General features: G+C 39.9%; 2 protein-coding genes across 3 annotated transcripts; one reads left to right on the top strand and one right to left on the bottom strand.

Moving 5' to 3' along the window:
• Positions 1-2,596: 2,596 nt before the first annotated feature.
• LOC145433275 (uncharacterized) lies at positions 2,597-14,005 on the bottom strand. Of its 2 annotated transcripts, none has more exons than XM_080310322.1 (10): positions 13,845-14,005; positions 13,173-13,285; positions 12,999-13,106; positions 10,107-10,160; positions 7,144-7,282; positions 6,964-7,079; positions 4,473-4,637; positions 3,593-3,693; positions 3,337-3,413; positions 2,597-3,270 (listed from the first exon to the last, which is right to left on the bottom strand). In XM_080310322.1, the coding sequence occupies exons 1-10, from the start codon at positions 13,882-13,884 to the stop codon at positions 2,777-2,779; spliced, it is 1,407 nt and encodes a 468-aa protein (XP_080166448.1). In that variant the 5' UTR covers positions 13,885-14,005; the 3' UTR covers positions 2,597-2,776. The 2 variants fall into 2 exon arrangements, with proteins under 2 accessions (XP_080166448.1, XP_080166449.1); XM_080310323.1 differs by having other exon boundaries at positions 12,999-13,087; positions 13,160-13,285; positions 13,845-14,003.
• Positions 14,006-17,027: 3,022 nt separating this feature from the next.
• Positions 17,028-24,042, top strand: LOC145433274 (lipase lipl-1-like). Its single transcript, XM_080310321.1, has 7 exons — positions 17,028-18,471; positions 18,645-18,814; positions 19,117-19,314; positions 20,981-21,174; positions 22,334-22,532; positions 22,590-22,777; positions 22,843-24,042. Exons 1-7 carry the CDS (start codon positions 18,365-18,367, stop codon positions 23,182-23,184), a joined length of 1,398 nt encoding a protein of 465 aa, XP_080166447.1. The 5' UTR covers positions 17,028-18,364; the 3' UTR covers positions 23,185-24,042.
• The last annotated feature ends 2,549 nt before the right edge of the window (positions 24,043-26,591 follow it).

Here is a 26,591-nt window from a genome sequence, read left to right as displayed (position 1 = left end):
TTAGGTATAGATATTCAAAAATTGGAGCAAAGTGAAACATATTTAAAAAAAACATTAAAGCTGACAATAAAAGACTAATATCATTTGTTTATGAAACAGTTGACAGTTAATGGATTTAATTATCATGATCACTGGAGCTAACACTGCGTCATACGGAAAGAGGAGGGTCGAACCTCAACAAAAGCAGAAACTGTGCAAGAATCTTCGGTCAAAAAGTACTCATGATTAAACACTCGAATAGGCACTGCAAATATAAAATCAGCGTATGGCAACAAATTGTTAAATTTCTCAGATAATTGCTTAGTATATGATAAACGACACAAGAAAAGTTATATGAAACATTGACATCAAGTGCAACAATAGTAAAGGCAGACTAGTCCACCAAAAAGCAAGAATGGGACTTCTATAGACTATTCAGATCTCAAATGCGTAAATTTAGAAAAGGAAACAAAGTGCACTCAAATTTTCACCTATGATTCCATGAATTCAACGAAAAATCAAAACCAATCGCTTCCCTTCGTCATACAACACAATCGAGTCAGACCTTCGAAATAAGCCATTCAACCGATATATTATTCCGCTTCAAACCATTGCCGCTTCACAGCAGCTGGAAAAAATAGATGCAATGAAAATTGTGATATGTTGGATCTTTGGATTAGAAAACATTTCAATATGTATTATTATGTAACAGAAGGCGACAAACACCTTGCTGGCATGACGATATTGGAAGTCAAGTATATGAAATTTATCTCCAGGTTAAAAAACATCGAATTTCATTTCATTTCGACATCAATATGGATGACATGATGCATATGAAGTGACTGAATTGATTTCTGGCATTTATTTCAAATTGAAAATTTTTCTGTCAACCCAATAAAATTGTTAGGTTGTCAATAGAGATGATGCACACCAAATTTCGCTCAATTCCAATCACTTGAAGCGAAGTTATTGCAGTAAAAAAAATTGGATTTGAATAAAATAGCATTTACGATGACTAACTCTTCAATTGTTTATTATAAAATCATGGAATTAGAAATTTTTCTACTGCAATAACTTCGTTCTAGTGGTTGGAATTGAGTCAAAATTGGTATGCATCATGTCTACTGACAGCCTAACAATTTTATGGGGTCGACAGAAAAATTTTGAAATTTTAATGTTTTATTTTTTAATGATAAATTCAAAACTTTCTACTGCAAGAATTTCGCTCCTACTGGTTGGAATTGAGCCAAAGTTGGTGTGCAGCATATTTTTAACCAACCTATCAACTTTATCATGTGGTCAGCGAAATCTGAAATTTTTTTTTATGAACAGCCTTATTGCGAGGCCTTCGATATCATCCAAGATTGTCACAGAAGTGATTTGAACCGTCTAGACCAGTGGCTCCCAACCTTTTTCGGCTCATCGCCCCCTTTTGAAGCTCCACACCGATCATCGCCCCCCAAATATTGGGAACCGAAAAACAGCACTTTCTTTGGCCCCATAGGGTGTTAAACTAAACCCCAGATCCCCTTCAGCCAGTGGGCTTTTTGTCGCTATATATTAGCTATACCCTATTTCATGTACTGTTTGGTGAGTCACCGTATTTCGCCTAAACGCGCGAGGCGCGACAAATTTATATAATTCATGTTTGAATCGGTCAATATGGTCGATGTGGTATGTTGGAAAAGGTAGGACCCCTAAATAATAATTAAACATCTTCGGGCGGAATCGTTTTTATATTGACTTCTTTACATGATGCTATTTCGTGACCTCCTATATCTGCTATGTCAGAAGATATGGAAATCGTCAAAACGTACCAAACTAAAAGGCGCACATGATTTCATATTGATATTTCTCTACTGGCAAATGATTTTTCCTTGCGGGATGACATTTGTCCTGTAGGGTCAAGGACGCCAGGACAGGAACATTCTACGCCAGCCATTGAGGCGCCTATGGACAACTAAACATATATGTATATATATCGAAGTTTCCAGTCAGCACAAAGGCATTCCTTTTCGGCCAAGGTCTTCTCGCTGCTGATCGTTCTGGCACACTTCTCGGAGTCGCTTGTTACATGGCCTCTAACTTCATATGTCTTGGTGCGTCGTGGCGCAGTAATGGCCGACGCCGAAGTCTCTCATTTCCATAAATCATGCATATTTTTGTTGGGTGACGGGGACCCCAACATAAAAAGATACATGAAAATAGTAAATCGCGCCCAGCGCGAAAAAGATTTGAAAATGTCGCATGAATTTCTAAAAATTACTCTATCATTCATGTTAATTCACGAAATATTTTTGGGCTTCCTTCAATTTCGGGCCCCCCACCCCTAATTGGGGGGTTTGGGGTGCGCTAGTTACGGTCCCGACTCCAATATAGCCGTTTTAACGCGCCATCACCCCACTATCGCCCCCTCCGTCCGTTTTTGCCCCCCTATCGCCCACTTTGTTATTTTCGCCCCCCTAGACCGCTAAATCGCCCACGTTGGGAGCCACTGGTCTAGACCTCAATAATGAACAGTGAACTTTATGACTTGGACTCGGACCCAAGTCCCAACACTATGACTCGAAGTCGACCAGTTGATCCCTGGTGTGGACTTGACTCGGTGGGGAAAACTATAAAAGTAGAATTCATTTGTGACTCGGAACCTCGTGACTTGGTTACAACCTTTTTAAGGAGGTCCCATTTCGACAGTGCAATATTCAAATGAACGTTTACATGTTCCCATGATGAGGAAATATGAACAGAACTGTAACTGTAATGCTCACCCTCAAAGTGTTGGCAAGAAGTCCATTTCCTACACACGAGACGTTGCTATCGTGTTATCGTTACCACTGTTGACGGTGGTCGACGCATCTAACTTCTTCTTGGCGTCTGATTCTGTACTTGAGTATCCAGACTCGCAACTTACAGAGGAGTCTGAATTTTTTGACGGCGATTTCGAAACACCAACGCTTCCCTTCATATCCGAAGCTGTTTCGCAGTTCGATTCACCAACATTGACAGTGTCGAGGCTATCCACTGGTGGTTCACAGTTACCACTAATCGGTTTATTCCCATCCCCAATTTTCGCTGCAGCAGTCTCGGAAACAGGCGACTCGCATTCCAGAATCGACGGATCGACACATATTGATATAGGTTCGAAATCCTTATTTTCCGGTTGCAAAATATTCAAAGAGTTCAGGCTGGATTGCAAAGTGTCGAAATTTCTTTTCGGACTGGCATTGGACTGTATGGGAAGATTCATGGCTTGCACTTTTGGATTAGTTCCGGTGTTAAAATGGTTGCGTCCTACAAACAGTCATTGTTAGCAATTCACGCACATTTGCCCAGCGACCGTAAACCAGATTTTCTCACCCGTAGACTCCAATCGGGAGAAATATTCGTCTATATGGCTCACAACTTTATGATTGTCGTCCGTGTTATAGCCCATGCTGAACAAAAAAACAAATTTAGAAGACAACACAACGATGTCTATAACTTGTGTGATCTACGTTTAAACGGCTCAATTATCCAGATAAACTGCATATAAACCATGTTACAACATCCTTGGCTATAGTCAGTAGGAATTAGCAAACTCGTAAAACCTATTAAGAAGTGATTGTGTACCTACCTGTCAGTTTCATCAGGTCTTTCATGAACTAGAACCATCATATCTGCTTCCTCTGTGCGTCGGTGATTCAAAAAAGCTTTGTTAACCACTCCAGAGGTGTCCTGAAAGTTGAGGAGTGTCAGTTCGAAATATTGGTGGTTGGTAAAGGAAAATTTATACTTTTTTGCAAGCAAGACCATTATTATCCCTTAGACTGCATACTTGTGGCGTTTCTATTCCAGATCACATCAAAATTCTGTTTCGGCAGCGTTAAAGTCAAAATAAATGCGTTCCATACTTGAAATTTCAAGTAGAAATTATTTTAAGTGACAGATCAACATCGTGATCTACAAGAGAAATTTACATAACCGGCTCGCAGTAAAGCACTGGCTAGAATCAGCACCAACAAATTCGACGCTCATTAAGTTTATAACCATGTCTTAAACTAGGAAGACTATGTTACACTATGTCATATCATAAGAAGAGACTCTCGGAGGTATAGAACTTTAAAGTACAATTGAGCAAAAAATTCGTATTGGAAGGAACCCAAAAATTTTCGTCATAGATCTGTTAGTCTCGATTATTCGAATTCGCATGCAGGCGATGTCATATTTGGTACCGTAATACGATTGTTGATGTTTATATACAGTGTTAATTTCAATTCTCCACCATTAACCCCGACGAGTGTCAGCCAAAAATAATCGGGTTAATTTCAAAATAATATATTATTCATATATTACATTCATATAATATGTTATGAAATGAAGATTTAGAAGTAAATTTATCCCTGCCGTAAACAGGTCTGCAACCACTCTCAAGTCTCGAACCACGATCAAAATTCACCAAATACTCTTAAACTAATGCAAGTGGGCAAAAATTCGGCCCATCACTCTTTCCGTACCTCATCCAAACTTTGCCTGCTCAAAGCAATGGCTAATTCCAAATCTGCGTCAGCTGCAGCGGCTCTTGACCCCGCGTCGATCGCACCTTTTTGCGTTGTGGATAGCGGACCGGGTTGATTCGGAGCTACGTTGCCCAGGTGAGCTTGCATCTGTGTGATTTCATACTGAAAAGAGAGTATTGCTGGTATAAGAGATAATTGCGGTGCAAACAATAGATTAATCGCAGCAGATAATATTATGTGACGTCACACTACATAACAAGCGTGATGGCATTCAAGACAACCAAAATGTGTGACCAAATGAGTTGAGTGTCAATTGTGATAAGTCTAGTGAAGTAGGGAGAGTCGGTAACTAGTATTGTTTTCCCAGTGGTCGCAAATAGGTGCATATTTGAACTTCCGTAGTCTTTTGCACTGCTAGTGTCATAATGAGCGAACTCAATACTCTGCCGTATGCTTAATACTTGACTCATAATCATTCAGGTACCGTAGGTACAAGAGACTAATTGAAAGACAATGTGAAAGACTGAAAACTACTGAATTATAGTCTCAACTTGACCGGGTAACTGAGAATATATCTCCGAGGTATAGTGCCATCCTTCAATTATTTCCAATCACTTGAGAAAAACGATTGTATGAATTGAGATTGTTCGCACTTCCAGGAGATTTCGTGGATCACAAACACCGGTCCGTCTCAAAGACAAGCGTTAAAACGTCGCTGACATGACTATGTCATAAGAATAGTGGTGAGATTTGCTGTTCAAATCCGCGCCTCAAGTGATACAGGAAATACATAGGAAAGTTGAGACGGAATCCAGACGCAAATTGGAATCGAATTGTCAATAAATTGGAAATGCTGACCGAGTAGTTAACTAAGTAACTTTAATCAAAAAACAGCATCAAAGCCAGATAACCGGCATTCAAGTGTCTGAATATTTGACACTCAACAAGAATTTGAGAGTCAAAATGACATAAATTATAAGAACAACAAATAATATTACCGATTTATGCAACAGTGTTTGTGAAGCGCGTATCCAATACCAAAAATTCATGGCTAACTAGCTACAGTCATAGTTAGTACCGTACTTTGCGATATGTACACAGTTCATAACATAAGTTGATAGTCATAGCATTGGCGCTGGCATCTTTCCAATTATAAAGAGAATGGTTTTAGATCTGCTTTCATGGCTAAACCCATCACAGACAGATGCCATAGGCCTACCAATGACATCATCCCAGGAGCAAGGAAGATGAAATCATATCAATCATAATCAAATCGCTGGAGGCCAAGTTGTAATACAATATCATCAACACATCATAACCACATCATCTAAGTTAACACCATCTTAAAAGGCGATGTAATTACATCCTAGAAATTTCAGCATGAAAATAGCAGAGCCATTGATTTATGAATATGAAAGATGTAGGCCTACAGAACTTCAACAACATATAATTGATTACATACAAAATTCATATTGAAATAAAAGAGTATTTGGCCAATTGACGGTGGGTTGAGAGTGGCTGCAACCCTGTTTCCGGGTGTGTATGTGGGGGGGGGGGGGGGGATAAATTTACTTCTAACTCAGTGGCTCCCAACGTAGGCGATATTGCCACCCAGTGGCCAATTTTGAGAAACAGGGGGCCAAAACATACGGGCGAGATAGGAAGCGAAAATGTTGGAACTTCCAGTCAGACATATTTAATTACCCGGCAACCAGATACCGGCACAAAATACATGTAAAAAACGGGTTATTCTGGAGCTGCCGCAATAGTCGACTAAAAAAAGACAGGTCAACACGCCACAAACTATCTTCAGATAACAGGATCGCCTCGGAAAGGTGACCTTTTTTTAGTCAATTTACCAGCGATCGGAGTTAGCTGTATAAATTATGTTTTCTTTCTTGGATCCGAAATATGGGGGGCGATAAATATGTGTCAAAAAATGTTGGGAGCCACTGGTCTAAATCTTCACTTTAAAACATATTATGTGTTGAATAATATATTCACATTGAAATAATATTTTCTGCTGACACCCATCAGGGGTAAACGTCAGCAACTAATAGAGATTTTAAAGGAGCTTTGCATATCAACAGACGTATCACCAAATAGGCTATGACGCCACCGGCATCAAAAATTTGACCAATCAAGGCAAACAGACGTCTTAAGCTCAATGTATTATTTTTAGATTATACAAGAACTACTTCTGTTGGCACATTTGGCCGAAACAAAAATGAACAGTATGTTGACCCTGAACTAACTGTTCGCCCCGATTATTCGATGACTGTGACGCCGTATTCGGTGATACAACTGTTGATATAGGCCTACAAAGTTCTCCACTAGTTGCTGACGATTACCCTCGACGAGCCTCAGCCGAAACTATTTGCGTATATTTCAACATGAATACATTATTCAGTTGCATATCGAAAGAAGTAATAAACCGGTTAATAACACCGGTAATAAATTGCCAAATTCGCAGACAAATTCAACTCACGTCCTTCTCGCGGACAGCTCTTTGCAAGCTTGCTATCTTATAATTGGCAAGACGCAATTCTTCGCCGATTCTCGCGTTGCGGCTTTTCAATTCTCGCGTCTTTACAACCGTTTTCGCTTGTAAAGAAGACACATTTCAATAAGGCTGAAGTGCACAAAAACACTTCATAGCATTCTCTACCTTTGATCAAGGAGTGAATTCGCACGAGTCGCAAAACGATCACTAACGAGATCGAATCGTAAGGAGTGTTCAGTCCGGCAATTAAGGCCGCGCAGAAATTTGAGATCACAGCGGCTACGACGATTAACGAGTCAAAAATCTGCATTGTGGAAGACGTGTTGTGAGCAAAATAAGTATGTCCCAACCACAGAGGTGGTCAGTGATGAAGTACTTCGAATTTTTGAAGTACTCCAAGTAGGCTTTGCCGACCAACAAGATAGCGTAGGCTAATGGTTGAGTCAAGTGGTTCAATTCCTGGCTGAATCAGACCAGAGACCTGATCAGTTAAAGTGGTATCCGTGGCTTCCCCGCTTGGCGCTCAGCATTACCGGGATAGCATGGAGGGGTGGTAAAAGACTTAGAAAGCCTATTTTTGCACTTTCCTTGTCCAGCGGCATATGCACATCATAGACTCATGGTATGCATATGCACAGATTGTGTGTAAGGAGATCATGAGTAAGTGAATAATTGCAAAATATAAAACATTCCATTCCCATTACTTACAGTACTCACTCAAGCAGTTTTTTAAGCAAAACTTGGCCTAGAATGCTGACTTTTTTACTTGCTTGCAAATCGCTAATTGTACTTGTACCGGAGTAGATATTTACGACATTACTGATACTTTTGCTTGAGTACCAACACTGATTACTTTGACCCCGTCTGCCATTCGTTCAATATCGGCAACACGTGTCAAAATGTCTAATGTCAAATGTCTAAAACAGCGGTTCTCAACCGGGGGTCCGCAAAGCAATTTCCGGGGTCCGCGAGACCTCTACATTTTTAAAATGGTTGATAACATAATTTTTATTTTATTTTTCTAATTTGAGAAAGCATGAAGCAGTTTGGCACCACAACTGCTAAAACCTCATGACTCATATCATCATCATAATCTTCTGACATGAACTATCGTAGTGTGGAAATTCATTTTCATTGCCAATTTTCCATTAACCAGCTGATACATACATATTGCTGTTTAGAGACGTATTGTTGGGGTGTGAAAAAAAAAAAAATATGGAGATAGTAACGTCAATCAGGGTGACTTTGTAATAGGTATCTGCGAAACCTTCTCGATTTGAAGTTGTTAGTCTCATCAAATTAGTGTACAGTCGTTTGAAATAAAAATTTCCGAAGTATTTCCCTAATTTGTCCCAATGCAGGGATTGAAACCTCGCCACGAAATCCATTTTATCTTGTGATATACATAACCACTATTTGAACAGCTTCTTGGAGGTACAGAACTTCAATATACAATTGAATAGTATATTCATATTGAAATGAACCCGAATATTTTCGGCTGACACTCGTCATAAATCGGACAATGATATGCCCGCTCTTAAAGCTCGGCTATCAGATTTGGCGCATTCTTATTGCGGATGCCCTATATCGACAAGGCTGGTTTTTTGATGAATAAAGAGTGTTTCGTTGCTATCAAAGCATTACGCATTACGCCAGATAAATTGCTATGCAGCCTTGTCTTGTTAATGTTCAAATGTTCATGGTCGAAACTGTTCGCTCGTAAATATAGATGTAAACCCGTTTCATGACAGTCTTTCTCAGATTGGAAAACTTGGATCCATTATCTGGCGCATAAAATTTGTCTATACATTCAGATTAAGATATCACTTTGACGTTAGAAACTCTCTGTGGGCCGATCAAAATGCCGTCGCGGGCACAATCCGGCCCGCGGTCCGTATGTTGCCCGTCGCTGCGCTAGATGCTGGACGTGATATGCTCATAAAATATATGTTTCTTCATTTTGGTGCCATAAATGTTACGATCACACCAAAAGCGTCGTCGGAAGCGTTATGCGTTAATATTGCATTAGCCTCCCTCTATCTTTGCGGAAATGGTTTTCGGCACTACTCGTTCATATCAAAACGAAGACGCGGATTTTCAAGACACGACCACGAACTTCAAGAAATACAGCAGCAAAAGTAGCTTTGAAATATTAAAAGTCTATCAATTTCTACATAAATAGTATGATGTTATTTTCAAGAAAAATCATTATTTTGCTGTTTATCACAAGCCTACAGTTCATATTTGCACAAGACAGATATGAAGGTTGCACCATAATAGAGCTAAAATTGAACTAAAACTTGAGGGGGTCCGCGAGGGTCCGTGACGGTCAAAAGGGGTCTGCGAAGCCAAAAAGGTTGAGAACCACTGGTCTAAAAGGTATAGCTTTTCCCGCAAATAACCAAAATTCTACAATTTCTGTTCCAATTCAAGTTTTTGGCCCAATAAAGCAGTTTCGGATGTAGTGAGATATGCCAATTTAGAATTTGAATCAGATATACACAGATAACAGGGCCACTTCGTCACAACACACAATTAATTTTATGATATTTTAAATGAATAAATAACTTCTACTCCCAACTCTGGATTTATAGATTTATAGAATTGTTGTTCAAGGCTCTGACCAAAGTATGGCGCATTGAAAGATGAGAAGAGCCTTGTAGGCCACGAAGGGGAAAACTCTCAATGGTATCAAAACAACATTATTCGGTGTACTAATCGATATCACGTCTTCCTACGTGCCCTACATACATCATTCTAGGCCCTAACAATTTGAGATCAAATGTACTACCGTAATTTTTTGCCAGTAATGGAAACATATATACAGACTTAAAAACATGAAAATAGCAGTGCAGAAATGAATTGGTCGTAACCGGCTTTATTTATTTTAAAACCCATTTTACAACCCAACCATGTTATTCCTGATGCAAATTCATAAACAGGGATACTAAATGATAACGCATACACCTTTAATTCAACCAAGTAGTTTTCACCATTCCTATGCCTTACTCAACGACAGAAAAACATTCGAAATGCATGAAATATGTCATTCTGTGCCCCACTTGGAGGGCGCTGGATTGCAGATGCAATAGAATGATTTATCATACTCAGAAAGTCAACAGACTCACTAAAATGCAATCCTTGAATATCCCAGTTCTCCATGCCAATATCCGTGTAATGACCTACGCGAAAAGTGGTGGTTAATAGCAAATGAATTTCAAAGACAGCGTAAAACATTTTGATACGGTACCACAATAACAGCTCGCTCTTAACCAAGCCAAGTAATGTATATAGTGTATGTTCTGCTATTGCTGGCTGACCATGTCCTTAGTCTAGACCAGTGCTCTTCAACCTTTTTCGACATGGTACACCCTTTTGACGTTTGCTCAAAACTCGTACACCCCTGTTCATTAGGGGTCTTCAAAAATTTTTCTCAAATCGTACTGGCTACTTCATAAAATTGATAGGTTACCTAACGCAAGCCTACACACCAAATTTTCTTAATTCCAACCAGTAGCCGCATTGCTACGGGAGAAGAAAGTTTCTATTTATTATATAAAAATAAATAACGAAAAATTTCAAATTTTTCTGTTCACTCCATGAAAGTATTAGGTTGTCTATAAAAGCGATGTTCTTCAAATTTGGTTCAATTCCAACCTGTAGAAGCGGAGTTATTGCCGTCAAAAAATTTGGATTTGAATAAAATAGTATTTGGTCAGAGTCTATTCGCAGCTAGTTAGGCCGGCCGCCACGCAAATTGGAATTTTATTTCGTGTCAGCCCAAAAACAGCATGACATTACGAACGATAATCAACCTGAATGTAACAGTATTGGGGAGAGAGTAGGTAAAACTACTGCTGCAGAAGCGGTAATTCAGATCAGCAATGATAGCAGGCGCACCAGCCTACTGCGTACCAGGCCTGCCCCACACCACACACAGGCGATAGTAGCACATGGGTTTTAGGAGATGTCAGTAACCTCAGATCGTATGCCGCTATACACAGTCTATTGTCGCTAATTTGCATCACTAATAACAAAATACTAAATTGCAAATGCATGGCGAAATATTGGACATAAAATCGGCATTTTAAAACGAAAGGGTTTCGATTTCAACATGGAAGCTGTTTCGACCCTGGCTGGCTACGTCACTTCATTTATGTGCATTGTGCAAGTGCATTGCGGTGTTTATTAGTCGGGTAGGAAGTACCGATTCAAGAAGTTTGAGCTATCGCGGCGGTTCCCTCAAAAATCATTAAAAGACAAATGACTAGCTGAACACATGTTTGTTAACTGCATACTTTCCAACACCAAACGGAACCATTGGTCTATTGCCGACGGCCAAATGAATAGGAGAATTATTTGCTTATGACATCACAATCAAGCGGTGTACAGTATTACACCTGAGATAACATCGTACAATATTGCTCATCAATCTGTGCGTCAACCTGTACTGACCCATAAACCTGCCTTTGTGATAGCTAGCAATCGGCTCATTGTAATTCGGATCTGGTACACCCCTGTACACCCCATCCGAGTGGTACACCCTTTGCAAATTCTGGTACACCCTAGGGTGTACGACAACCCCGGTTGAAGAGCACTGGTCTAGACAAGTGGTTCTTAATCTAGTCTCCAGCGCCCCTAGGGGCGATTTGGATTTTGAAGGGGGCGGAAACGCTCAGGGGGCGAAATGGGGGGGGGGCGCATTATGTAGGCTAGTAAGGACTTTAGATTATTTAGTATTGAACAGTATATTCATATTGAAATGAACACGAAGATTTTCGGCTGACACTCGTCAGGGGTAATCGTCAGCAACTAGTAGAGAATTGGAAAGAACCTTGTATATCAACAATCGTATCTCGCAATATGACGTCATATGTATGTATGTATGTATGTATGTATGACGTCAATTGTATATTGAAGTTCTGTACCTCCAAGAAGCTCTTAGATTATTTAGTAGAACAATAGTTCTATATATCCCTGAGTTCTCATTGAAAACTAACAAACGACAAAATCTGTCAAATCACGTTTTTCGTTGCGCTCATAGCGAAATATCCACCGACCCTGTTTCAATGAATGCAGCGGGTGATTTTAATTCATGTAAAAGGAATTTGGCGTACTTTTGGATTGCCAATTCCCCCTTATAACACTGCCGTGACGCTAGCTACTCCAAGTCGTTTCGACACCTTCCTATCTTTTCATTGTAGGGCAGTTTTGTGGCGTTTTGAAATGATGAAAATATTAATAAACTGATGCTTATACCAATAGCTTGGGTTATTTTCCACAAAATGTTTTGAACTAGGTATTGTATCCTGCAGCGCACTGCAAATTGAAAAGGCACTGTAGGCTACTGTACAACTTTGGAGAGTGATGCCCTTTGTACATTAAACATGTTTCGAAGCTTTAAGGCCAAAATGATTAAATAAATATACTTGTATTTGAGAGCTACAAAACTATATCGTCATAATATTTCTTCATCGTATCATAAAGGATGATACTGCTTAGTGTTGTTGCCCCAATTCATGTTGAAGTTAAGAGCTTGGTGCAGGACTAAATTTAATGTGTGCAAATCTCTACCACATTTTCAGTTGATTCAGCAGTCATACAGAGCAATAAAACAAAACTAAATACAATTAACTTCACCGTATTGCCAATAGCAGAGGAGAATTTGGGATATGTACATCGATCTCGAACCAAATGCTATGAGCCCGTAGGCCTTACCCGATAGTTGGTAAAACATAGCACATACAAATAGACCGTTAATTAGTCGAGTGTTCTAATAGTGAAGTCCCAACCAGAAACCGGACTTCCGCCCTTAATTTTTACTACAGTCCTTAAATAGGGAGGCGCCGACCCAGGCAATTTTTTAAAGGGGGCGCTGGAGAAAAAAGGTTAAAAACCACCGGTCTAGACAATACACAAGTCTGACCAGCATCAATTGATATCAAAGTGTCATCAAGTAGTGCCACCACTCAACAGAATACATGTACAGTGCAAATAAAGTACCGTATTCATTCAAATACCTCAATCAGGAATCCGACCAGTACAGCAAACGCAAACCAATGTAGCGCAATCGATACTTTTCTGAGTTCATCATAGTTCTCATAATCATCTAAAGTCATCAAAACACGGTCTATAATTTCGTGCAATCTGAAAGTACCGTAGGTAAACATGCTCAACTTACTTGTGTATAGCAGTGCATCAATAATAAGTTCCACAAGTAGCACAGTGAAGATGATTATTGTCACAACTACCACAAATATGTAATAGACAGGACTGCTCAAGAAGGCTTTGGTCTCATTTACACATCCTGTTAAAAAGTTGTACATGTCAATTCCGTTCAATCTACTCACTGCAGTGTTAATGCAGTGTTGCTGTTCAAGTGTAAAAGTACAGGCTAAAATAAAAACCATCAACATATTGGAGACTTACACAATCTATGCCAGTTAACTTTGCACTCATAAATCAAGATTCACACGAATTTCACTTTAATTGACCCCATTATCGGCTTTATCTGAAACTAAAAGTGCAACTAGGTCTTGCGATGTCAGTTGAAAATGAAAAAAAAAAATGAAATCACCAAATTTTCATCTGTAATGTCGAAATCGACTTCATATAGAATCTATATAGTAATATACGTTCTAAATATATCATTGAGTTATATAAATTTCCATCATTTCATTGTATCGCAATCTTGTGGTGCATTGATTAGATGAAATTTAATATACCGGTAATAATCTTTAAAAATAATCTGAATTTCACTTGACCACAGAGTGCTACTGGTTGACATTGGTGGTGCCAGTAAATGATGAACTGTCTAACAGCATATAGGAATTAACGATAAATAAATACATATTTCCATTTCTTACCGCATTCCGGGGATCTCTCATTTGCCGCAGAGGTTTGCATCTCACATTCCCTAGCACAAAAAGTAGAACCCGATTGTCGAGTGACTACGGATGTAGTGTTGTTGTTGTTATTTCAGAAATACCATTCACAGCATTGATGAAGGGCGCCAACGTGCGTTTGAGCTGGGTGGTCCTTCTTTACCTATCGTGGTGTTGAGCAGACCGGAAGTTTTTTCTCTACTTACTTGCCGGAGACTTACGGAAACAATTTTATGAAGACACGCTCCGAATCCCAAAACCTTCACAAGCATGTATGTACAGTACAAGAACAATTATACTAAGCTGCACGTCCACGTCGTCTAACTATCATATGGTGGACAAAAAAGATCCATCGATTTATCAAATTATATATAACTAAGGTAAACCGGTTTACCTTAGTTATCTATATTCAAATATGCCGGACCTGAAGTGTGGAACAGTATCTCGTCGACTATCCGAAAGTCGTCGAGCATGTCCACATTCAAGTCGAAATACGAGTCATTTCTACTGAATGAATACTAGTCAGTCCTCACCATTTACCGGACCACGACCAGACATATCGATTTCGCCTTCCGTTACTTGCCACCTGATTTCATCGCTTGCCATTTTATATTATCTTATTTTACTTTCATTCAGTGTGCATCATCATCATCATCATTGGTTTATTAGCAATTTTTATCAGTTCAATGCACCACAAAAATGCGATACAATGAAAAGATAGGGAGGTGTCGAAGCGATTGGAGTAGTCTATGGATGAATCAGACACCCACCTTGGCCTAGGCCAGTGGTTCCCAACCTTTTTCGTCTCGTTCCCCCCTTGGCCGATATTTGAGCTAAAATTCCCCCCTATGAAAAAGTTGCCTGTGACTAAAAAAAATGTGCTTTTTAACGCGCAAACATTTGTTGATTGAGCAATTAATGGCCAAACATATTCAGATATGTTCGAACTATGGCGTAGGCGGACCGCACTAAACTTTGGTAAAGTACAGTCAAATTTGACTTGTTTTTGACCGGTCGGGTAGCCGCTGACGAAAAATAAATCACCAAGTCCGCTTGCTATGGACTTGAGTTGAATCTATGAATTTGGTACGTTATGTTTTTCACGTTAGATCATATGTTGGCTTAAAAAGTTAAACAATTTACTAGCGGCCTTGTGCTGAATTCGGCTTGAAGTTTTCCTGCTTAGTAGCAATTTGGTCGTCGAGAGGTTGTCGCGGACCTAACGAAATCGTCTCGTGAGCCCCACTTTATCAGGGGGCGTAATATCTACGGAAGACATTTAAGCATTCACCTAGCTTGAAATCCGCCAAAGAAACATACAATTGCAAAGAACTAATTTCTACTTAACAGTTCTATACCATAAAAATCTAAAAACCTTGTGAACCCAGTGTATCTTCCGATACAATGCCAAAGCCAGATTTCCCCTAAAAAAATTAAGCCAGATTCCCCCCTAAAAATTTCAAAATTCCCCCCAAGGGGGGAATTCCCCCCCGGTTGGGAACCACTGGCCTAGGCGATGTAAAGAGGAGGCATGCCCACTCAATGGAAAGTAAAATAAGATAGTATAGAAAAAAGCAAGCGACAAAATATGGGGTGACATGTCAAGGAAGGCGAGATCGATAGGTCAGGTCTTGGTCCGGTAATGTTGAGGATGGACTAGTATTTATTTAGAAGTAGTTGCTAGTATTTCGACTTGAATGTGGCCATGCTCGTCGACTGTCGGATGGCCGGCGGGATACTGTTCCGCACATCAACTCCGGCATATTTGATGGAGAGATGATCTTTTCGGTCGATCATATGATATTTGGACGATGTGGACGCATGCCTCCTCTTTACATCGTCTAGGTTCAGGTGGGTGTCTATAATCTCAAAGACTACTCCTAGTCGTTTCGGCATCTTCCTATCATTCATTGTATTGCAGTCTTGTGATGTTTTGAATTGATAAAATTTTATGAATAAACTTTACCATGATACTTGACCGTTTGTCGAGAACTTTACTGTTTCGAAAGAACAGGTCAGCTCAAACAACACTTGCTGTGTTTTGACATTATTCACAGACATATTTTCCTACAGTTTAAATTGTTGGAAAAGTCTCAGAGCGTTGCAGTCTATGGTACCCTGAGCCACTTTTGGGTTTCAAGTATTTTATTCATCCATGTATCATGGGAAAGGAAACATGAAATTGAAAATAAATACATTCGCGACTTAGGTCACCTCGAATATAAACGAATATAAACGGATCAATACCCGCCATTTACGGTGGCGGGAGCAAGATTGAATTAAGCGATAAATATATTGGCGAAAATCACACACATGAAATGCGATATTAATTATAGAACAAGGTCAGGGAAGGACGGGACCAGTTCGCCGGAAGAACATGAGTGGGTGGCGGATTTCGTCGATTTTTAATGTAGCCGGACTGGGTCCGGATTTTTAATTTGCTTTGTAAGTCGGATTTTAACTGGATTTTCTCAGTGAAACATGAACAAATTATTTGATTTTAGCAGCATTATTTCGGACTATGAGTTGGAAATTTACCACCAGTATTTTTTCGGACCGGTGCCGGATTGAGAATTGATTAAGGATTCCGAAAATTGGGAATCCGACAATCTACGCACAGTGCTACTCAACTGACAGACCGTGATCCGAATGCGGACATTTGGAGCGAATAAGAATACGGACCAAATTCGTTATAGTTGATTTTCAAAAACAAATGGCCAATAAATGCCAATTCTCCCACTAGCTGCGCCAAACAGAACAAGAAATACATTTCGCTTTCTTCTTTTGTTAATTATTATAGTCTTACCGGATTTTGTGAGAAGATTGTCGTATTATAGTTTTACCATATTTCATTTGTATGACTGCAAATTATTTCATGAAAATTGCATTGGACCTAAACAAATATTATAAGCTTTTGTAACTGGACATTTGCTAGAAAGTCCTATTGACTACAGCCCAATGCTATGCGACATCATAATTAAATGCTGAAACTTGTTATAAAGTCCAATAATATTCCATAACCTATATTTAATTCTTCTCCTTCGGATAGCAACTAATAAATATGGAGTGGTGGATGTTATAAAATTCATGGTGATAAATTTGATGAATCATGGCTCAGCGACTCGCCATGCCCACAGGAGGTCGTAAATTAGTGAACATGCGTTCTCTGTCTCGTATTTCGCCACACTGAAAAGTAATCGTATTCGTGAGCGGTCTCTTCTCCTCGTTTAAGTCTCCGTACGGTCAAAGTTTTAAAAAAAGAATGACTGAAGTTCGTGGAACCGTGAAATTCTTCAACGAAGATAAGGGTTATGGATTTATCACCCCTGAAAGTGGACCTGACATATTTGTTCACCACTCGGCCATCGCTGGTAGTGGATTCAAAACTCTGGTAGAAGGACAAATGGTATCAGTAGTTCCCGAAAAAGGACAGAAGGGCTTGCAAGCAAAAGTTTGCATTCCGGATCCCCAACCACATTGATAGCCCGTACGTTGTCACGGGAAATGCACATTCTTGTGATAGTACGGTACCCGTACCGCAGATTTCGTTTTCGACTTTTGTTATCTGCCATTGTCTTTTTACTTCGGGTGTCTGGAATAACTGGCGAGGTTTCCACCTCGTGGTATATCCAGTTACATGAGTGAATTTGCAATACATTTACCTTTTGTGTGTATTTTCCAATTTTTGTGTGTTACAGTATCATTTCTTTCCATCCACGCAACAAGTGAATCGACCTGTTGAATTAAAAACGACATCTGACATGCAGCAAATTGGTTTGACGCTCATCACTTATGGCAGAATCAGAATATGATAGTAGTTTGCTCGGTCTAGGGTCGGAACGACGGTTTTGTAAGGTCAATGAGTGGAAATCTACGACTGTAGGTGTCCTCATCGGTAGGGCTGGTATAGTTCAATTACCCCTGGAATACTGACACGCTTTGGGACTCGATTATGCATGGCCATTAGCTTAATTATCATACGGCGCAATGCGAGGTGAGGATGGTCGAAATCCTTGGCTCGAAACATGTCCGGAAGTCGTTGACACAGCTCAGAGTTACACGTTCAATATGTGACGACAGTGCAAACTGCGCAACCAAAGTCAATAAACGTAAAAACCGAATCTGAAAGTGCGCGGCGGTGAATACTGTAGGAGCTATAACATTACGAATACGCGTCCGGAATCGGTGGTTGTTGAAAATTGAATGGTGCCATTGTACGCAGTGGCTCAGTTCCACGCATAATTTATGCCATATTACCGATTGCTAACTGGTATGTTTGCAACTGGGTCGAAACATTCATTAGCTGCAACTTCACACGACTCATTGGATAACTCCTGGGACCTACGCCAGTGTGACCACCATGTTGTGTGATTACGTAATCCGAATGCATTCTGGCCAGGGATATCTAAAAATATCAAGTTCCCTGATTCTGGCGTATGTAAACACTCAACACATGAACTTTACAGTCGATGGCTGATATTGTATGGTGAGAATAGTATGACATGATATTGACGAGCGAAATGCAACTGAAGCTGCTCAAGAAAGAAAGTATTATTTTCACCGCGGGCCTTATTTGCGGATTTTTCGTGCGATCTTATATTGCAGAAAGGTATGCACTCTACAATTCTACACAATTCTCTACTAGTTGCTGCCGATTACCCCTGACGAGTGTCAGCCGAAAATATTCGGAATCATTGCGATATAAATATACTATTCAATTGATAGCATATCGTGTATTACTTTAAAACATACCTTCATGGTTTATTATTTTGTACGGGACAGTGTTTCCAGAAGAAAAGTAAAAAAGGAGGATGATGCCATCTCGGTAGACAATCTCGTTCGTTCTATCCAACAAAAAATTGAAAGTTGGGGTGAAGAATCTGATTCCAAGGAAGAAGATAATGTTATCCAGGAATGCTTTATGACTGTACCTCAAATAATTAAAAGCTATGGTAAGTTAGCCTACCGTACTTCTTTCTATTTACCCTGGTCCCTGGCTAGAGCGGCTGCGTAGACTAATAAGAAGGGTCTTGATCTAATCTACTTTCTTATCCACAATAATAATTTTTGACATGTTAACTGGGAACCCTTATTGGTGATGGTCATGCTGTTGTAATTAAGAAAATACACTAGACCCAGCTTGCGTTAGGGTTAGGCGTAAGGTCGGGTTAGCTTGGATAAGCACCACTCTGGAATCCGGGTTAGTGGTAAATACAAACACAAAGATTTCTTCACCATAGCGCTCGTCTTGAAGGTTATCCGGTTGAAGAGCATTCTGTCAAAACGAAAGATGGCTACATTTTGGGACTGCATAGGATAAACCTACCAAGTTCCCAAGTGCCTTTGACACGGAGACCCGCAGTGCTTTTGCAACACGGACTTCTGGCAGATTCTGCGAATTGGATTTCAAATGGGCCAAAAAAGAGTCTTGCTTTTCAATTAGCAGATAAAGGTAATGTTCCTTTTCTATTTTTATTTAGTGCCCAAGGCCTTAATGGTTATGAATATCCACCCTTGATCCCTTCATAAAACTTGATGGTTTCAGAATGAAGCAAGTGAACTATGTGGATGCTAATGACAGTTTCACCAGATGGACAATAAGACATATCTTAGTGTCATTTTTATTAGCTACACAATTACAAATCAATCATACCGATATAATTTAGTGACATCACTTGCTTTGGATTCTAGGTATTTTGAACTTCGTGGAGTAGACTATTATTTTGAAATGGCCAGATTAAAGTCGCTTCACAGTCTATTTTTCCATAATATAATATGCTTGTGACAAAAAGGCATGTCATGTTTCATTTGTCGATCTTACCACTCCGTTGAAACAATTGGTGTTACTCAAATGGAAGTGAAATGCTGTTTATTTTTATTCAAGTAGAGCAGAGCGTCTCAAACTGGGGGGCGCGAAGTTGCAGTCAACTGGAAAAAATTTTGCGCTTCGAGCGATATACCTCCAGTTCATGGTTCTTGCTCTGTGTATAGTCCGAATTTCATATTTGAGAATTCTCTCATCAATAGTCTTCTATGCCATTAAAGTATCTGTTTGGATTGCTAGCATTGTGGTTTCGTTGTGTGATGTGACGATAAGGGGGGCGCGAAATTTTTCACTATCAAAGAGGGGGGGCATGTCTAAAAAAGTTGGAGAACCACTGAAGTAGAGGCTACAGCTGGAAGTAGTGATTTCCAAGACATGCCAAAAGTAGCTAGTAAAGTAACTCAAATTGATTGATATCATTGTGTGGTAGATTTGTGAAGAGGGTTTGCAGAATTTTATCAGTGATCTTTTGAAATTGTGTAATGTACCTCTGTAATAACAAAAGAAACGACTAATGGTGTTAGTACTGGGTGCAATCTTGGAAACACATTATGTGACTGTGATGTACGAGCTATATTGTCCATTAGTTATTACACTATAACCCGTAAAAATACTTCTTATTGAAAAACTGGAAGAGTAAGTCGTCTGAAAACTGAATGATTGAGTGAGTAGGCCTAGTGCAAGTAGACCAGCGCAATCCATTAAGTTACCATTGCTTACTTACTGGTCAACTCTGCTAGCTATCACATGTTTAATGCCATGTTTACTCAAAGATCTCTCGCAATACCGGTGTCTTGTGGTGACTAAACAGAATTGTTCCTAGGCCTCTGCTTAAAAGTCTTTATTTCTCCATTGTTCACTGCCATTTGCAGTATTATTATGTGAGGATCTGCAACCCAAACTATTTTGAAACCCCGCAAGTACTGCATAATATAGCCATTCGGGCCATTGCTGCACTGACCGTCTATCATCACTTATCTACATATTATAAGGAACTTCGCATTCTCTAAGTTGAGGACATATATATTTTTGACTTAGCAAAGTTCATGTATAAGTTTAACAAACAACAAGTTCCGAATTCACTTGTAAACTACTTTGAATGTTGCATGCATATACACAACTACGGTACTCGATCTAAGAGCTCTTTCAACTTATTTAAGTCGAATTCAGACAATGCTTCAACTCCCTTGAAATGTGCTGGAATTTATGTGTGGAATAAATTGCACTCACAATAAGTGAATTAACATTCTTGCAAGATTAGTTCAACAGGAACAATTATAGTCGAGGTTTTCAGGTATTGATGTCTGGCTTGGCAATGTGCGGGGAAACACTTATTCAAGGCGGCACGAGTCACTGAACCCTGATGTGGACGAGAGCTTTTGGAGGTACAGCTGGCAACAGTTTTCAGAGATGGATCTTCCGGCGATGGTGGATCATATAAGAGAGACGACTAGCAACAACAAAATCTCCTATGTTGGACACTCTCAGGTTGCATTTCTATGATGCCACTCAATCACGCTAAATAGTCACAAATTTTCTGTACATTTCTGCAATGCCATATACCAGGGTTGGCCAATCTACGGCCGTAGAAGGAAATTTGTGCGGCCGTTGACATGTACCTAATTTAATTTGTATGTGTTGGCGACCGTAACTGATCTCTGTAACTATTCATAACATCGCCACTCGCAATTTCGGTGCGTATAGCAAACCATTTGTGGAAAAGTAGATTAGTCCGGAGTTCACTGGACAATGTGGACATGGATATGACAGTTTAAGATGGGCATTTGGCGTCCAGTTAGTTCATTATGGCTATGCCCTGGAATGCGGCGGTGAATAGCCAAAAGGTTGGTCAGTGGTCACCCCTGGTCCCCTGGCATATACCTTGACTAGCGAACCACCAACCCGCAGCATAAATTTCAGTAGTTGTAGCTTAAAATTATATGAATTTTTTCGAAAAAAGCCCAGCAGGTCAAACATGTTATATCACATCTCAAGTTTTGGGAAATGGGTGGTGGGTGCTGGATTTCAGTTGATGCTTTGTCCGCATATAATTCGATTTGAAAATGTTGTGTTTATCGGTTTCAATGGTTTGGTGTTTCCCGCATACAACCAAGTTCTGGTCCATATATTCATACGAATCCTTGTTTTCACACATGAATTCAAAAAATTAGATGACCGAGAGTTCCAATCTGATCAAATATCACTGCTGCGTGCAGCTGGAAATTATGCCTATCAGCCCAGTATTATACGATTAGCAGTCGTGACGCAGCAATAAGGTTCTCCTTGATGTTGGCGTATCATATAATATCGATTTGTTGGGTTACGTAACCTGTAGTTGTAGGCTAATTCACGAACATATTTATTGAACCAAAATTCCCTTTGCAGTCGTGTGATGTCACCCAAAGAATATCTCTGCAGTGTCAAAAATTCAGGGTAGTAACGACTCTTGAGTCGTGTCTTAGCTAGAAGTGCTCCCTTGGATATGGAAAATTATTTGAGTCCTTCGTTAGGGCTTGGATTGAGTCATCTGTCGGATAGCCTTGCTCGGGTGTCTCCTACTTGCTTTCAGCGTCTTTTTCTGGACATATCTAGTCTTGCAACACGGCAATGATTTCTTTGAAAAGTAGTTGGTGTTGCCTTCTAATAGGGCACCTTGATGATGTTTGCAAAGTTGGCAGAGGATCAGGAATTCAATAACAAGGTTCATCTGTTCATTGCTCTCGGTCCCGTGTTCAGTTTGAGCAGCTTCAGGAGTCCAATCAAATACCTGGCCAAATTTTATAACACCCTCGAAGTTGGGCAATGGGCCATGGGAGGAGCCGAGCTTCTGCCCAATTCCAGAGCAGGTGAAAAATTAACTGTTTGTTTTGTTTGGTTGCGTCGTGAAATTTTCTTTTTTTTAGGTAAATGGCTGTCCACGAAACTTCATACGTTTGTGGATACCCACGAAGACTTCCGATTTCTCGGTGAGAATTTGCTGCTCAGTATCGCTGGCTTCACGCCGTCCAGATACTGTGTTGACAAGATCCCTGTCTATTTGTCGCACATACCGGCAGGGACCTCGGTTCAAAATATTATTCATTTCGCTCAGGTGAATTCTTGATGGAATATCTCTTTTGCGCTCACAATGGTTTAAAGAATTTCACTTCGTTTTAGATGATAGCACATAATGACACTCGTAAGTATCGCTACCCTAGCGACGGAGAGAATATGGCTGCTTACGGGTCAACAGTCCCACCTACGTACGATTTAACTTCAGTAAATGTCCCCGTTGCTTTATACTGGGGCACAGAGGACTGGTTTGCTGACACCGAAGATGTGCTGGAGATCATACCGAAGCTTAAAACTTTGGTTAGGACGAAAGAGATGAAGCAATGGGATCATCTAGAATTTTTATATGGATCGGAGGCTTCAGATACTCTTTACCCAGAAATCGCTGAATTAATTTTGGAGCATGATGGGAATTTGAGCACCCACAACTTGCACAATGAGTTTTAAAAAGTTCTTGTAACAACCTGAAGATCGTTCCCATCTTTTACATCGATTTTACGCTTTACTTGTGCCTGATATTGAATATTTCTTGTATTCTTGCAAGTGTTTTTATCAATGCTTGATAAAAGTTTCCAAAGGCTTGGCTTGATGGATGTTCTTAGTAGTATTGGGCTACTGAAAATTTTTGCTGTATGCATTTAGTGTTCTGGCTTTCAATGCTTTGGAATTGTAACAATGAACAGTAGTAAAAATTAGCCAATTTGCTTTTATCGGGAATCGTTTATGGGCTTTGTGCAGCGGTACTAGTCATCCCTCAACATTCACCGGACCACGACCTGACATCGATCTCGCCTTCCGTCACATGCCACCTGTTTTTGTCGCTTATCATTTTATATTATATTATGTTCAGAGGTGGTCAAAGTAGTCACCGTCGCTACTCAAGTAGAAGTAGAAGTAACGCCGGAATTTCTACTCAAGTAGAAGTAGAAGTGGTGGTTCACAAGTAAGTAAGTAAGTAGGTATTCTACGCTTATTTTTGCCTACAAAACTAAAAACTGTCAAGTAGAAGTAGAAGTAGTCTAAAATCATAACTACTTAAAAAGTAGTGTGAGTAGGCAAAATCTACTTCAAGTACTTCAAAAAGTAGAAGTACTTCGTTACTGACCACCTCTGATTATGTTTTACTTTCGTTTAGTGTGCGCTGTGCATGCCTCCTATTTACATCGCCTAGGCCGAAGTGGGTGTCTAATCTCAAAGACTACTCCAAGTCGTTTCAGCACCTTCCTATGTTTCATTGTATCGCAGTCAACTCGTGATTTTTGAAATAATTTTATGAATAAACTTGAGCTACTAGTTCCCTCGAAAGTCGCAGCGATCATAGTTATCCGATAGTGAATACTGTGCCTGCGTTTGTGTTCTACATACTTACTTCTGCTGTTTATGCATTTGCTCGATAGAATAAGTGTCAACCAATCAAGGCATGTAATAATATTAGAGGACTTACACTTGTGGATTAGCACTGTCACTGTGGTCATCAACCCAATTAGGCCTGTTAATTAGGGTTACCATATTTTGAATTCCGAAAAAAGGACACTTCTTACAAGTTATAACAGCGGACGAGAAAGCGGGTAATTTGTAGATCAAGTTCCAACTGAATTTACGTGTAGCTGGTCTTTCGGGAGTCGGGTTGGAAAAAGGCTACTCCAAGTTGCTTCGATACTCCCTATATTATCATTGTATCGCAGTCTTGTGATGTTTTGAAATGATGAAAATATTAATAAAACTAATTGATTGATTGGACTCCTACTTATTTCAGAAAAAAAATCAAAGTATTAAACACGCTACGCCATTTCTACAAAAAAAATCAGAGATAGACCAAAGAGCGAGGAAAGCGTCAAAAAGAAAGATAGCCGGGAGATCAACATAGAACACTGTTGGATTATGTTATCTACAGTTAGCCTACACCAGGCACTATAGGCGGAGGTGGATGGTAGATTGAAAGTAGGCATACTTCGGTCGTTTCGACATCCTTCTATCTTTCATTACACAGAGGTGTACAACGTACTCAATATGACAATTCAGGTAGAAGTAGCGACGCAAAAGTCTACTCAGTTCGGTTTATTTGCAATTTTCATCAGTTCAATACACCACAAAAATGCGATAGGCTACAATGAAAAGATAGTGCTCAAGGTGTCGAAACGACTTCGAGTATATATAGTCTTGGGAATCAGACACACACCTTGGCCTCCCAGGCGATGAAAAGACGAGGTATGCGCACTGAATGAAAAGTGAAAGAAGATAGTATAATAAAATGTAAGTGACAAAAAATGGGGTGGCATTTCACGGGAGGCGAGATCGATAGGTCATGCCGTGGTCAGGTATAATATTGAAGGCGGATTAGTATTTATTTAGCAGAAATTGCTTGTATTTCTACTTGAATGTGGACATTGGACATGCTCGTCGACTGTCGGATGGCCTGAAGGATACTTCTGTTCCATACTTTAGGTTTGGCATATTTGACAGAGCGTTGATCTTTTCGGTCGATCGTATGATATTTGGACGACGTGGACGCGCGTGTGCTGTACCTATTCGGGGCAATGACCGCAGTGGAACTAAACTTGGCGACTTCTAGCTTCCGCATATCTTCTCTGTTTGGGACACCGAATCTCTTCACCAGCGACTTTGTTGGATATGGACAACCAGGCCATGATACGCTGTACGTTATGTTGTAGTTTTTGCAATGGCTCAAGTGCAGTTATAGCCTACTAACAGCCCCCCAACAGAGGATGTCATATTGTAACTTCGATTGGATTAAGGATTTAAAGAATATCAGAAGAACCCAGGCTCGAGGTACGAGTAAGTATAGCACTTGCTTTTACAATCAGCCCAAGACGGTTCTGATAAAATTGTTATTTATTAGCTGGACGGAAGAGAATAGAATGACTGATGGAAATATATATTTACTAGTACTCCCTATGGAGAGAGAGAGAGAGAGAGGGCGTTTTTTATTCGTCCACATTACAAATCAACATCACACACAATAAAAATGCAACACAGTGAAATGTGACATGTAAGGTCGACGGGAGGCTCGATATGACAAAGCCTTTTAAGCCGAGCCACCCAGGAGATGATCGAGCATTTATCACAGTTAATACTAGGGGAGACCGGGGACAATTGTAACACTTTTCGTATTTTCCATCATTACGTGGTTTTCTCGTGGAAATTTCACTTCCAAAGTTTTATATAAAGAAGCCAACAACTCGATAGTTGATATAAAAAATAAATTGGAACTCAATCAACAATCAATCATGTAAATTTTGGGTCGCAAAAATCGCTGCTCAAATGTTACAATCGCCCCGTACCCAGGGGCAATTGTACCACCCTTGCGGGGCAATTGTAACAGTGTTATTTATAACTAAACTCAAACGAAATGAACAACGAAAACGGAAGCACAAATTGTAATATTGCATGAAACTAAAGAAAGAGACGTTTGAACGCTTCCAGGCTACGCCCCACCCCATTTATGACATCTGCATGTAATATCACCCTTCGTGTCTTGTTCAAGCTTAAAGTGTACAAGAGACACATTCATTCCATCATCTCCCTACACATATTCGGCCTCTTCTGCCAAGGTTCTGTTGTTCAGCGTGCATAAGGGGTTGGTCACTCGGTCACCTGCGAAGGTGCGAAACCGACCTGGCTAACATATCTTGGTTGAATGGGCCGATGATAGTATTGTAAAATGAGGACGCAGCATTGTGTGGCGTCAAAGCTATAATGACATTCTTCTGTGCTGTAGAAAATTAACATAAACTGTTCACATCAAATATCAAAATGTAAGTGGTCCATGATCAAAGTCAGAGGACGAGAATCAAGCCATGAATATTGAAGTTCGACACACCAAAAGTCAATCA

This window comes from Botryllus schlosseri, chromosome 2, assembly GCF_051294905.1.
Source record: "Botryllus schlosseri isolate E-star chromosome 2, Bs_hap1, whole genome shotgun sequence".
In the NCBI taxonomy this organism is placed as follows: domain Eukaryota; kingdom Metazoa; phylum Chordata; class Ascidiacea; order Stolidobranchia; family Styelidae; genus Botryllus; species Botryllus schlosseri.
The sequence above is the reverse complement of the archived record's forward strand: the minus strand, read 5'-3'. Positions and strand labels throughout refer to the sequence as shown.

Bases quoted from the DNA above. Each gene is read 5' to 3' on its own strand.
- LOC145433274 (XM_080310321.1), top strand. From the start codon at position 18,365: ATGATATTGACGAGCGAAATGCAACTGAAGCTGCTCAAGAAAGAAAGT. The intron at 18,472-18,644 runs GTATGCACTCTA...TGTACGGGACAG, and splicing joins CGATCTTATATTGCAGAAAG to TGTTTCCAGAAGAAAAGTAA. The intron at 21,175-22,333 runs GTTGCATTTCTA...GCCTTCTAATAG, and splicing joins CCTATGTTGGACACTCTCAG to GGCACCTTGATGATGTTTGC.
- LOC145433275 (XM_080310322.1), bottom strand. From the start codon at position 13,884: ATGCAAACCTCTGCGGCAAATGAGAGATCCCCGGAATGCG. The intron at 13,286-13,844 runs GTAAGAAATGGA...ACTTTTTAACAG, and splicing joins TGAGAGATCCCCGGAATGCG to GATGTGTAAATGAGACCAAA. The intron at 3,414-3,592 runs GTAGGTACACAA...TTTTTTGTTCAG, and splicing joins AGACCTGATGAAACTGACAG to CATGGGCTATAACACGGACG.